Source organism: Balaenoptera physalus (assembly GCF_965194825.1).
Source record: "Balaenoptera physalus genome assembly, chromosome: 7".
In the NCBI taxonomy this organism is placed as follows: domain Eukaryota; kingdom Metazoa; phylum Chordata; class Mammalia; order Artiodactyla; family Balaenopteridae; genus Balaenoptera; species Balaenoptera physalus.
In genome coordinates, this window is record NC_138886.1 from 101,775,533 (window position 1) to 101,788,784 (window position 13,252).

Here is a 13,252-nt window from a genome sequence, read left to right on the forward strand (position 1 = left end):
GGTTTGCCCTGGTGTCGGCTGGCGGGGCGCAGTGTCGTCCTGAGTTACAGATTTATGACCAGGCCCCCGGGGGTCCCGCCCCCTAAAGATGGGTGCCAACTGCCCCGGGCGTCTCTGCGGCGAGGGGAGCCCCCCCCGAGGTCTGGCTGTACGCCCCCAAGGCTCCAACTTTGCGGCCAAGCGTCCCGAGGAGCAGGCCCAAGGGCGGGAGCGGGAGGCACGTCCGGGGACTGAGCTGCGGCCCCCGGTCCAGGCCCCCAGCTGCCCGCGCGCCCCGCCCGCCGCAGGCGTGTCCCTCCGGCAGGGGGCGCCGGCGCCGGCCTCGCTCTGCCCATCGGGGCGGGCGAGCCTGGGACCCTGCCTCCCTGCTCGCCCACTCCCGCCCCCCGTGCTTGTCCAGGCGGCCGGAGCCGAGAGGCGCATCCCGGTCGGGAGAGGAGGAGGACCACGAGTTCCTCGAAAGGGACCAACTCGCAAAGTGCCCGGGAGAAAGGGCAGCGGACGCGCGGCCGACAGGGGTGGTGGCGCCCGGACCCCGCGCCGCGCCGGTCCCAGCGCCCCGGCCCCCACGGCCCGCGGCATGGCCCGGGGCTTGGCGCTGCCGTTGCTGTGCGTCCCAGCCGTCTGGGCGGCCGCCGCTCTCCTGCTCTGCGTGTCCGGGACCTCAGGTAGGACCAGCCGGTCCGCGCCTGCCTGGGCGCACCTCCTCCGTGCGCGGGCACGGGGCTTTCGTCTCGTGCGTATTTCCCTTCCTTCGTGATTCTGCCCGGGCCGCCGCGCCGGCGCCGCTGCTCCCGAGAGAGGGGCGCCTGACTGGGCCCCTCCGCACCCGCCTCGGCCCCGCTCCCCTGCCCGCGCCCCGCCGCGCGGGGCTGCTTTCAATAAGGCGCGCTCTGGGGACGGCTAAGTGTTTCCAGAGGCCGGGGCGGGCGGCGCCGGCGCCCGCGGGGAGCCCCTAGCCGGGGGTTTCTGAGGGTCGTGAGTGTGAATGTGGCCGGGCCCCGGGTCCGCAGACGTGTCCGAGGTTCCCAGGACCTTGACTCGGCCCTGCTCCCCGAGGTTCCCTTCCAGGGCTCCTGGCCCGCGGCGCCCCCCTCTGAGCCGGCATCTCCCCAGGGCGGGCGCCGCGGTGGGACGAGGCTCGGGGAAGGGGGCTCCCAATCCCCGCCGCTTGGTTGAAAGGGGATTTGGCTTCCCTTTTGTTGGCCCCTCACCCCCTCCCCCACCGCCGGGAGGTGGCCGAAGCGGCATTTCCTGTGCCTGGGGTCCCCGGGCGGCCTTTCGGCTGCTGGGGACCTGGCCTCCTTCGGGCAGGCTGGAGGGGCGGGCCCGGCTCCCGGGTGGCGTTTTCCTCGAGGGTCGCGCGATCTTGGGCGGCGTGGACCGCGGGGCGCGCAAGAGCTGCCGCCAGGTTCGGGGAGAACCTGGGGGGACCGCCCTAGGGGGGCCAAGCCGTCCCGAACCCCGGGGCACCCCTGGCCTGCACCCCTCGCCAGATTCCCGCACCCTGCCGCGGCGGGGCCTCCAGGTTTGGAGGCTGAGGGGGTTCGCCTCACGTCCCAGAAATCCGTGAGCCGCCCCTTACACGTGAGTGGGTCTCAGTGTCTCCACTCCACGCATTGCTTCCCCCCCCTCGCCCCCGCTCCATTTCTGCAGGAAGGTGAGAATAAGGCAACAGGCGCGAGAAGGGGGCTCAGCTCTTCTCGTATCCTGCTGCCAGCTGCGCGTTCCAGGGACCAGTCCTCCGATATAGGAATGCTGGGCAGCCTTTCCTGGGGGGCGTTTGGGTTTAAGCAAGAGCCGATTACGTCACACATCCCTGGTTACTTGATTTGGGAAAGGGGTTTGCATTTATGTCGCTGTTCCTTAAAGCATAAGCCGCTCAGGGTGCAATGTGCAATGGTAGGTAAACCAGACCTTCTAAGTCAGTCTTTGGGGTTTTAACAACATCGCTGTGGATTTCTGCACCCCTCACCCCGCTAGAATCCCTCTCCCCTTTCGAGTCAGGGGATGCATTTGCTGCGCTGTGGGAGGGGGAAGAGGGGGCTTATCCCGGCGACTCGACGTGCTTTTGCACAGCGTTTGCGTGGTGGCCTCGTGGGGATTAATTGCCCTGCAAAACCGTACCTCGCAAACTTATGCCCGGCGGCGGTTTAAGTTGCATTTGTCAGGGAAGAGTTGGAGGTGGCTGATGTGAGAAAAGGTGATAGGTTTGTTGCTTAAATAAAGGTTGTAACAAGACTGGAAAGGCTGCTCGCATTTTAAAAGCGCAGAGTAGTTGAAACATTGCCGTCGTTTACAGTCGAGTTTAAGAAACCTCTGAGGAACAAAGCCATCCAATATCATTTTCATTAATTTTTGAACCCTGTGTGGAGGTAATTTTCTTTTTCCAGTAAAATAATAGTAATCTCTATAGGGGAGGGAGCAGGGAAGCTGTTTATAATTCTCTTCCTTCTGGAATGCTAGGCTAGCTGGAAATTCAAAGAATATGATCATATTCAAAACTATGAATACAATTTTATGATTACAGGAGATTCGAGTGTTTGGCATATTTTCAGCTGTAAAGAAGAATCCCTGTAATTTGAGTGTATTTTATACACAAAACATAAGTTACTATGTAAAAACATGGAAAAGTTATTCTAAAAGGATTTTGAAGTTCTACATTTTTATAGAAGACTCTGTTCCTTAACGAGATAAATACCTGATTTGGGACCGGTGGCCCACCTGGGTAGGTTAGGCTGGGAGTTTTGGGGTCCCCCCACCCCAATTTTGACAGTGCAGTGTTTACTTCTGGCCCAGATCCCTGGAGTGATGGTGGTAATAAATAATGATAGTGATCCATTTGGAAGTAAGTAAATGAAAACATCTTGAATAAGAAGACTTTATGGAAAAAGAAAAGTTTTTATATACTATATAGTAAGGAAACATGTTTTTCTTATTATGGCTGTGTACCAAGCAAAGAAGAATCACACATTTGAAAATTTTCAATGTTTAACAGTGAGAGCAAGTTTAACCCTCACGTCTACTTGATAAAAATGCCATCTGGAGACAATGACCACCACTGACCCTATGTGACATTCCGTGTGAGCTGCTATACTAAACTGTTTATAAAAATGGCGATAGGTGACCGAGGGGCTCTAGTCAGTGAGGCTGAACTCTTGATTAGTAAAGCAAGTCATAGTTAGAAAACAAGAAATTTGCTTAATATTTTGTAAGCAGAAAAGCAACATGGGTTTAAAAAGGTGCGTTTACCAGGAGTAGTTTTTGGTGAGAGTGATCTGCAAATTTACGAGGCAATGTGAAATAACATTTCTATTTTTATTGCTAAACCGTTTTTGTATTGTTTGGTCAAAATACCGCCGTAATTATTGTTTGTATGTCAGTCTCTGTTATGGTGTGATTTGTAGTGAATTACTTGTTCCCCGAGAACGTTTTGTCTCTTTAGCCTCGGTTTAACCTCTGAGACATTTAAGCCTGGCAGAGTTTGGGTTTAATGCCTATCCTTTGGAATCTTTTTCTGAGATCAATGGGATAGAAATGCAGGAGTAGGGGAACAGCCCGTCTGACAGGTAGGGAAGATTAATCTCCTAAAGGGGGATTTCTAAAGCAAGGTTTCAGCTGGAGAAGTGGCGCTCCTTTAAAATGCATTCCACGGGAGGCCAGGATGTGGAAAGTTATCATTATCATTGAAATGGGAACTGGGTGTGAAAGCCTTGGCCTCCCTAATCTGCAGAACTCTGACTTCTCTGATTAAAAAGTATAGGAAATCTGTGTACTCTGTAACTCTTTTCCCAGGGAGAGCTGTAATTATACAATTCCAAGTTGTCAGGGAAAAGAAAGTGGGCTACTGTTATCTGAGCCCAAGGTTTAAAACCATCTTCTAAAATGCTCATTGATGTCAGGGGCCTTTTGGTGTTTATCTCGTCCATTCCCTGGGAACCTGGAGGGGATCCGGCAGCATCCTGTGCTTACCACCTGGAGAAGGGCTGGGCTGCGGAGCTTTGGGTTCACCCTGCTGTGCCCTACAGGGAGCTCCTTATGGGCCGTGACATATTTCTGTTCATGGTGAAGAAAGTTGTCATTAAGATATTTCCTTCTTTGGGGACCTGTGGTGACTCCCAGGTGGACTCCATGAGTACCGTGCGTGGAAGGTGTCAAAGCAAAGTAACCAGGGGGACTTGCTTTGCAGAGGAAGCGTTGCTGGTTAAGTCTGAATTTTACATGGCCAATAGTAACTTCGTGAAAGGACAGTTGGGCTGAAAGGACTGGTTTTGAAAACATCGCTTCTCAGTGACTCTGGGTTCTTTGGTTTTGTATTGTTGCACTGCATCACTGTAACAGAAACACTAGGAGTTCGGTGGGTAGTGCGGGCTTCTTGAGTTTTGAAGTAAAAATCTAAGCAACAAGAGTATCTCTGGCCCACTAATTATGGCTGCAGCTGGCTGGGGTTTGTACCAGCCTCCTTTTTCTAGTATATATTGATTCGGTTTTGCTGAGGAGCTTGCCGAGTTGGAAATCAGGGTGGGATAGCTCTGCTTGCATGTGCTGCTGTCTAAAATACGTCTGGGGTGTGATCTGTTTAAAATCATATTAGCAGAGTGACCAAGGAATTGTTGAACATTAGGAAGGCTTTTCAAAAATAAGGAATTGTGTTGGTGTGGTTTGTATTATTTTGGGGATTTCTGGTTTTTTTGTTTTTTGTTTTTCAAGTTCTATCTCTGAAAGAACCAAAAAAATCAAAAGCCAAAGGGAAGGAGATAATTACAGAAAAATTTAGCCTAATTAGACTAAGTGGCTTGTCCTCTAGAAAGTCTTAAGTTCCAGTGGGATGTGGTGTGTGTGTCTTTAATTGTCACTGGAATGAGCTTCAGTAAGCACTCTGTCACTTTTGAGATGTTATCTGGGGAGAATGTGGCTGCTTCTTCAAATCCCCCTGGAGTGGGGGAGGGTTTTCCCCAAGTCCCAAAAGCTCCCAGCCTAATAGTTTCCACACCCCAGTGCCCTCCTGGAGGGCTAGTTTACCCAGCGTGCACTTCAATGACAGAAATCCTCATTGTAGACTTGTGCTGTGGAGTATAGTAGCCGCTAGGCACATGTAACTATTTAGGTTAAGATTAATTAAACTGGACTGAACTGAAAGATTCAGTTCCTCCACCCTACCAGATGCATTTCAGTGGCGGCGTGTGGCGGTGGCTCAGATGGCCCAGGTACGTAGAGGACGTTTCCAGCATTGCAGGAAGCTCTGTGGGCCACTCTCCTGTTTGTCCAGGGTCTGTGTGTTGGCCACTGTTGCTTCAGGAACAGTCTTGTGGAGTCCAGAGCCAAGGAGGAGCTTCACCTTGTTTGCTTAGAGTTCTGTTTGTTGACTGTGGGAGATTTGAAGGCAAAAATGAAATGGATTGACTCTAATCTGTGGAACTAGAGGGCCGTGCCCCAAGAGGGGCTTAGCAGAGGTGTGATGATGACCGAGGCAACAAAACCTTAGCGTATATGCTTGCATACTGTACAGTGCTGATATGAGGGAAATGTTAGCTTTAAAGAATTCGCATGTGAGGGGCTAAACGAGATTATGTGAACACGTGTGTGCACACTCACGTATGTGTTCGCGTGTGTTTGGGAGAGGGCACACCGTGGCTTCAGTGCCATTAACAAAGCGCATGAAATGTTGATAGTGACGACTGTTTTCCTCAGATTAGGCTGTCTGACGTAATGGGAGATCTTCAAGTGGTGAAAGGAAACAAATGTCACGGGAAGAAGGTTTAAAGTGCAGATTCAAAAGAAACCCAGCACAAAAAAGGCGAAGGAAACCTGCCCCGGGCCTGGCACATTGGGGGCATGCAAAAGCAGTTTCCCACGTGGGGAACGAAATCACAGTAGGGGAGGAAGAGGGAGTGGGGAGATGACATTTGAGGACATACATATGGACGAATTCACAGTCCAGTCTGAACTGAGTCTTATGTGCATCAGCTGTGATTTGCCAAAGACTTCCTGGAGCAAGCAGATCTGTGATAATGCCTGTTAGCGGCCAACCCTCGCAAGATCTTCTCCTTTACCTCTGGTAACTGCCACGTGGGATGCGGTGGAATGTGCCTGTGGAATGTGTTTGCAGACCGGAAAGGGCTGAGAGAGGAGGGCAATTGTGGGAAGAGGCAGTAGGAACCGAGAGTAGCCAGAGCACCGTCCTCAGAGAAGGGGAAATCGTGTGGAGTCAAGAGTCTGAGGATCTTAGCTCCCAGGCAAATGCAGGATGTGATGAGATAAGCAGGACAAGGCATGGCGAGCTGCAGCCACGTTTTCGGAGGATAATTTGGCAGCACCCGGGGGTGGGGGTGGGAAAGCTAAGAGGGTAGTGGTTGCACCCAAGAAAGGAGGTGCATGAAGAATCAAGGGCCTTGGTCTTGGATTTGTTGGGGGGAATTCCTGGGAGAAAATTGAAGCAGAAGGGAAAGTCCAGTCATTCCTTAGGGGTCTGGAGCAGGGATGCACACAACATTTTGGCTCCTGGAAGACAATGGGCATTGGGAAGGAGAAGGAGTAGGATTTGTGGGATGATGAGGAATTGAGTGAGGACATAAGAGTTCCATCTAACATAGGGAGCAGCCCACAAATGAATGGTAAGAAGGGTGTAGGAAGGGAGTGAGGGGTCACAGGCTGAGAATGCTTTTAGGCACAACCTCTGGGTCATATTCATTTCAGTGGCCACCTTGCTGTCCTATTGTAGGATGTTATTTTATGTTTTCAACTCTTATAGAACATTTGGAAATAACACTTGGAAATTGGGAATTTTCCTCCCAACAGTGAAATAACTCCCAGGTCGCCATAGTCTTTGTATAACATTGGATACGTTTCTAGAGGAGCTTAAAGTCTACAGGAAGAATGGTGACGAGGGGGAGCTCTGTCTTAAGTGAACGTGAGACGTGGAGGGAGGACAGGAGTGGAGGGACTGGCTGGGTGTGCATCTGCTTATTTTGCAAAAAGAAACACGGAAAGGAGAAACCGTAAAGTGACACCTCAGATCTTTTCTTAATTAAGGTAAAATATGCATAAAATAGACCTTTTAAGCCATTTTTAAGTGTACAGTTCACTAGCATTAAGTATCTTCACACTGTTGTGCCACCGTTGCTACCATCCATCTCCAGAACTGTTTTCATCCCCCAGACTGAAACTCTGCCCCCGATTAAACAACAGCTCCCCATTCCCCCTTCCAGCCCTGGCAGTTACCATTCTACTTTCCATCTCTATGAATTTGACTACTATAGGTATCTCAAATAAATGGAATTATATTATTTGTCCTTTTGTAACTGTCTTCTTTCACTTAACATAGTCTTTTCAAGGTTCATCCATATTGTAACATGTGTTAGTACTTTTTTTAAGGCTGAATAATACTCCATTATACACACACGTGCTCATACATACCATGCATAGACCACATTTTGTTTTTCCGTTTTTTCTGTCTGTTGGTGGACATTTGGGTTGTTTCCTCCTTTTGGCTCTTGTGAATAGTGCTGTTATGAACATGGGTATACAGATATCTGTTCAAGTCCTTGCTTTCAGTTCTTTTGGATGTACACCCAGAAGTGGGATTGCTGGATCATATGGTCGTTCTATGTTTAATTTTTTGAGTAACCGCCGTACTGTCAACATTTGTTAGTTTCTGTTTTATTGATAACAGTCATCATAATGAGTGTGAAGTGGTTTTAATCTCATTGTGGTTTGGATTTGCATTTTTCTAATGATTAGTGACGTTGAGCATTTTTTCATGTCATTTGTATATATTTCATGGCCATTTGTATATCTTCTTTGGATATGTCTGTTCAAATCCTTTGATCATTTTTTAATCATATTGTTTGGGTTGTCTTGGTTGAGTTGCAGGAGTTCTATGTGTTCTAGATATTAACTCCTTATCTGATATATGATTTACACATATTTTCTTCCATTCTGTGGGTTGCTTTTCCACTCTGTTGATAATGTCTTTTGACGCACAAAAGTTTTTAATTTTAATGAATCAATTTATGTTGTTGTTGTTGTTTTTTTTTTTTTGGTTTTACCTGTGGTTTTGGTGTCATATCCAAGAAATCATTGCTAAGGTCAATGTCATGAAGCTTTTCCACTATGCTTTTTTTGGAAAGTTTTTAGTTTTAGCTTTTTTTAGGTCCTTGATCCATTTGGAGTTAATTTTTATAGATGGTGTAAGGTAAGGGTTCAACTTCATTATTTCAAATGTAGATATACAGTTTTCCCAGCACCCTTTGTTGAAAAGTTTGTTCTTTATTCATTGAATGGTCTTGGCATCCTTGTCATTTGCTACATATGTAGAGTTTATTTCTGGGCTCTCTATTCCATTGGTCTATGTGTCTGCCCTTAAGCCAGTGTTTTGATTATTGCAGCTTTGTAGTATGTTTTGAGATCAGGAAGTATGAGTGTTCCAACCTCATTTTCTTTTTCTAGATTGTTTTGGCTATTTGGGATCCCTTGAAATTCCATATGAATTTTAGGATGGATTTTCTATTTCTACAAAAAGCGTCACTGGGATTTTGATAAAGATTGCACTGAATCTGTACATTGCTTTGGATAGTATGGACATCTTAACAAGTCTTACAGTCCACAAACACAGGCTGTCTTTCCTTTTATTTAGATGTTCTTTAATTTCTCTCAACAACATTTTGTAGTTTTCAGTGTACAAGTCTTTTATCCACTTGATTGAATGTATTCTTAGTATTTTATTCTTTTTGATGCTTTTGTGAATGGAAATGCTTTCTTAATTTCATTTTTGGATTGATTTTTGTTAGTGTATAATAGTGCAGCTGATTTTTGCCTGTTGACTTTGTATCCTGCAAATTAGTTTAATTTGTTTGGTAGCTCAAATAGAATTTTTGTGTATCTGTATGTAGGGTCATGCCATCTGTGAACAGAGATAATTTTACTTCTTTCTTTCCAATTTTGGATGCCTTTATTTCTTTTTAAATTTTTGTCTAATTGCTCTATCTAGAACTTCCAATATTATATTTAATAGAAGTGGTGAAAGCAGACATCCTTGTCTTGTTCCTGATCTTAGAGAAAAAGCTTTCAGTTTTTCACCATTGAGTATGAAGTTAGCTGTAGGCTTATCATTTATGGCCTTTACTATGTTAAGATAGTTTCCTTCTATTCTTAGTTCATTCTGACATATTTTTGTATGAACATGTTAATGTTCTACATGTTCAAAAAATAAAGTTAAATCACTGAAAATGGCAGGAAACTAAAATTGAATACAAACAAGTAAGTCCAACTATAAAAGAAACCTATTGGGTGGGCCGAGAAGTGCCTTCGGTTTTTTAAGTAAAAATAAAAAAGACACATTTTTCATTTTCACCAAGAACTTTATCGAACAGCATATTCACCCTTTTGTTCCACTACTTTCTGCCATTTTCCAGGCAACTTCATAATTCCATCTTCCCAAAACTTTTTATCTTTTTGAGCAAAGAACTGTTCCAGGTACCTTTTATAGCCTTCCAGGGAATTGAAATTTTTTCCATTAAGAGAATTTTGTAAAGACTGAAATAAATGGAAATGCAAAGGTGCAATGTCTGATGAATACAGCAGATGAATCAGAACTTCCAGCCAAGCTGTAACAGTTTTTGCCTGGTCATCAAAGAAACATGGGGTCCTACATTATCCTGATGGAAAATTTGTTTTTTGTTGACTAATTCTGGATGCTTTTCGTGGAGTGTCACTTTCAGTTGGTCTAATGGGTAGCAGTACTTGTTGGAATTAATCGTTTGGTTTTCCGGAAGGAGCTCATAATAGAGGACTCCCTTCCAATCCCACCAGAAACACAACATCACCTTCTTTGGATGAAGACCGGCCTTTGGTGTGGTTGGTGGTGGTTCATTTCTCTTGCCTCACGATCTCTTCTGTTCCATGTTGTTGTACAGTATCCACTTTTCATCGCCTGTCACAATTTGTTTCAAAAATAGAACATTTTCATTACGTTTAAGTAGAGAATCGCATGGGAAATACGGTCAAGAAGGTTTTTTTCACTTAACTTATGTGGAACACAAACATCAAAGTGATCCACATAACCAAGCTGGTGCAAATGATTTTCAACGCTGAATTTGGATATTTTGAGTATGTTGGCTATTTCCCGCGTGGTATAACATTGATTGTTCTCAGTTTATGTCTCGATTTGGTCACCATCAACTTCAACTGGTCTACTTGACCGTGGAGCACTGTCCAGTGAGAAATCTCCAGCACGAAACTTCGCAAACCACTTTTGACACATTTGATCAGTCACAGCACCTTCTCCATACACTGCACAAATCTTTTTTTGCATTTCAGTTGCATTTGTACCTTTCTTGAAATAATAAAGCAGGAACTTCCCTGGTGGTCCAGTGGTAAAGAATCCACCTTTCAATGCAGGGGACGCGGGTTCTATCCCTGGTCGGGGAACTAAGATCCCACATGCTGCGGGGCAACTAAGCCTGTGCGCCACAACTACTGAGCTCACGCACATCAACTAGAGAGCCCGCGTGCCACAGACTACAGAGCCTATGGGCTCTGGAGCCTGTGCCACAACTAGAGAAGAGAAAACCCGCACACCACAACTAGAGAGAAGCCCGTACGCCTCAACGAAGATCCCACGTGCTGAAACGAAGATCCCGCCTGCCGCAACAAAGACCCGACGCAGCCAAATAAATAAATAAATAAATAAATAATAAAAGAAATAATAAAGCATAATAGGCCGAAAATGTTGCTTTTTTTCTTCCATCTTCAGTATTAAAAAGGCTACACAAAAATTCACCAATTTTGATAAGTCTTTTTTTAAATGCACACTGATATGACAGCTGTCACATACAGTCTAATGAACGGGTTTCCCATGAAGTTAAAGACAACTAAGTGCTATTAGAGCCGTCTTACAGAAAAAACCGAACGAACCTTTTGGCCAACCCAATAGTTCAAGTGAATGTGGACCCAGTACTTTGACTATACATCCTCAGTCTAGATGGAAAACAAAACCTGAAAACAAATCTTGCACTTTTAGGGGTTTATTTTTCATAGCAGTAGGGGTGTAACAATTGTGAGACTGTTTTGTGTGAATTGTGGGATTGGGCAAATAAGGTGTGTTGGTAACATTGGAGCCAGGGTTCCTGCTGTGGAAGAAGGGAGATACAAATGAGGAATGAGGGAAAACAAGGAAGAACCCAGAGGGGTTGGATTGGAAGTTGGAGAGATTAGTATAACTCATGATTTATGCATATACACACACATTTACATATATGTATAAAATAATGTGTTAGGATTATAAATTCATAGTTCATAAAATAGATTTTTTTCTATACATAACAGTTATTTCTAGCACCTCATTAGGAATGAGCCCTATTAGTGCCCAGATCTTGGTTTCTAAATACTGTTACACATTATAGGAACTAGGATACCTTGGAGAAATGACTGATTATGGGGCCAGGATAGGGAAAAATATAAGATGAGCCAGGAGCGTAATCTTGTGATAGAAAGTGAACAGAAACAATGGGAACATATCAAATGTACAGTTGCCAGCTTGGAGGCGTTCCAGTGGTCAAATCTCCGACAGGTTAAGCGTCAAATAAATAAGGACAAGCATGGATTATACGTGGAACAAAATAGGAATCTATGATTCAACATCGATAAGTAAATAAGTACAATCGCCCCTCTGTATCTGTGGATTCTGCATCCTCGGATTCAACCAACCATGGATCAAAAATATTTAAAAAATTCCAGAAAGTTCCTAAAAGCAGAACCTGCATTTTCTGCACGCTGGCAACTATTTACATAACATTTACATTGTATTTACAGCCTTTTACATAACATTTGCATTGTATCAGGTGTTATAAGTCATCTAGAGATGATGTAAAGTATACGGGAGGATGTGTGTGTAGGTAATATGCAAATTCTACTGCCATTTTATTTTATTTATTTTTTTATATTTATTTATTTATTTATTTATTTATTTATTTATTTATTTATGGCTGTGTTGGGTCTTCGTTTCTGTGCGAGGGCTTTCTCTAGTTGCGGCAAGCGGGGGCCACTCTTCATCGCGGTGCGCGGGCCTCTCACTATCGCGGCCTCTCTTGCTGCGGAGCACAGGCTCCAGACGCGCAGGCTCAGTAGTTGTGGCTCACGGAGGCCTAGTTACTCCGCGGCATGTGGGATCCTCCCAGACCAGGGCTCGAACCCGCGTCCCCTGCATTGGCAGGCAGACTCTCAACCACTGCGCCACCAGGGAAGCCCCTACTGCCATTTTATATAAGGGACTTGAGCATCCTCGGATTTTGGTATCCGCAGGGGGTTGGGGGTAGTGAGGTGGTCCTGGAACAATTCCCCACAGATACTGAGGGACAACTATATATTTAAATACATATATTATTTTCCTAGGGCTGCTGTAATAAAGTACCACAAACTGGGTGACTTAAAACAAGAAAAATTGATTTTCTCACAGTTTTGGAGCCTGCAAGTCCAAAATCAAGGTGTCAGCAGTCCATGCTCCCTCCGAAGGCCCTGAGGGAGAATCCTTTTTTGCCTCTTTCAGTTCCTGGTGGCTCCCATTGTCCCTTGGCTTGTGGCAGCATCACTCCAATCTCTACTCCATCTTCACATGCCCTTCTTTCCTAGATGTCTCTCTGTGTCCATTCCTCTTCTTATAAGGGATGGCAGTTATTGGATTTAGGCCCACTTTAAATCCAGGATGATTTCATCCTGAGATCCTCAACTCATTACTTCTGCAAAAACTATTTTCAAATAAGGTCACATTTGAAGTTTTGGATGGATATGAATTTTGGGGGACACTATTTAACCCACTACATTACATAAATGAACAGAATAGAGAGGGAACAGAGGACACTTCCTTACAGTAAAAAGCCAGCTAATAAAATTGAGGTGACTTTAAAAAATTATGATTTGCAACAATAATTGTGCAAATTGATTTGGGCGATGAATGTTGAATGCAATTAAATGGGGCCATGTTTGATGGGGAGCAGGGAGTGCCCATGGCTCAGAGTATTTCCCCACAGAGCCTTTATTTGCAAGGGGGCAACTAGCAGCTACAGACTGGAGAAAGCAGACATCACCTAACTGGGTGACCAAGGCTCACATCACCACTGTGGGCAGGTGGACATAGTCCTTCCAACAAGGGCATTGATTAGCCTGCATTCCAGCTGGGGATGCAGAACCTGAGTCTCATGGTGACAAAAACCAGCAAGCCCAAATGGAGGGGCATTTTATTAAACAACTGGCCTGT

At 45.7% G+C, this 13,252-nt stretch overlaps 1 protein-coding gene across 2 annotated transcripts in view; it reads left to right on the forward strand.

The window, feature by feature from the left end:
• Positions 1 to 293: 293 nt before the first annotated feature.
• ROR2 (receptor tyrosine kinase like orphan receptor 2) overlaps positions 294 to 13,252 on the forward strand; it is a 217,682-nt gene continuing 204,723 nt past the window's right edge. The window contains exon 1 of one of the 2 annotated variants that reach the window (XR_014266219.1): positions 294 to 668. Coding sequence is in view for 1 of the 2 variants with exons in the window: in XM_082471250.1 (XP_082327376.1) it covers positions 581 to 668 (88 nt within the window). In the remaining variant the exon portion in view is untranslated. The remainder of the gene's footprint in view (positions 669 to 13,252) is intronic. The other variant, XM_082471250.1, reaches the window with a different exon arrangement.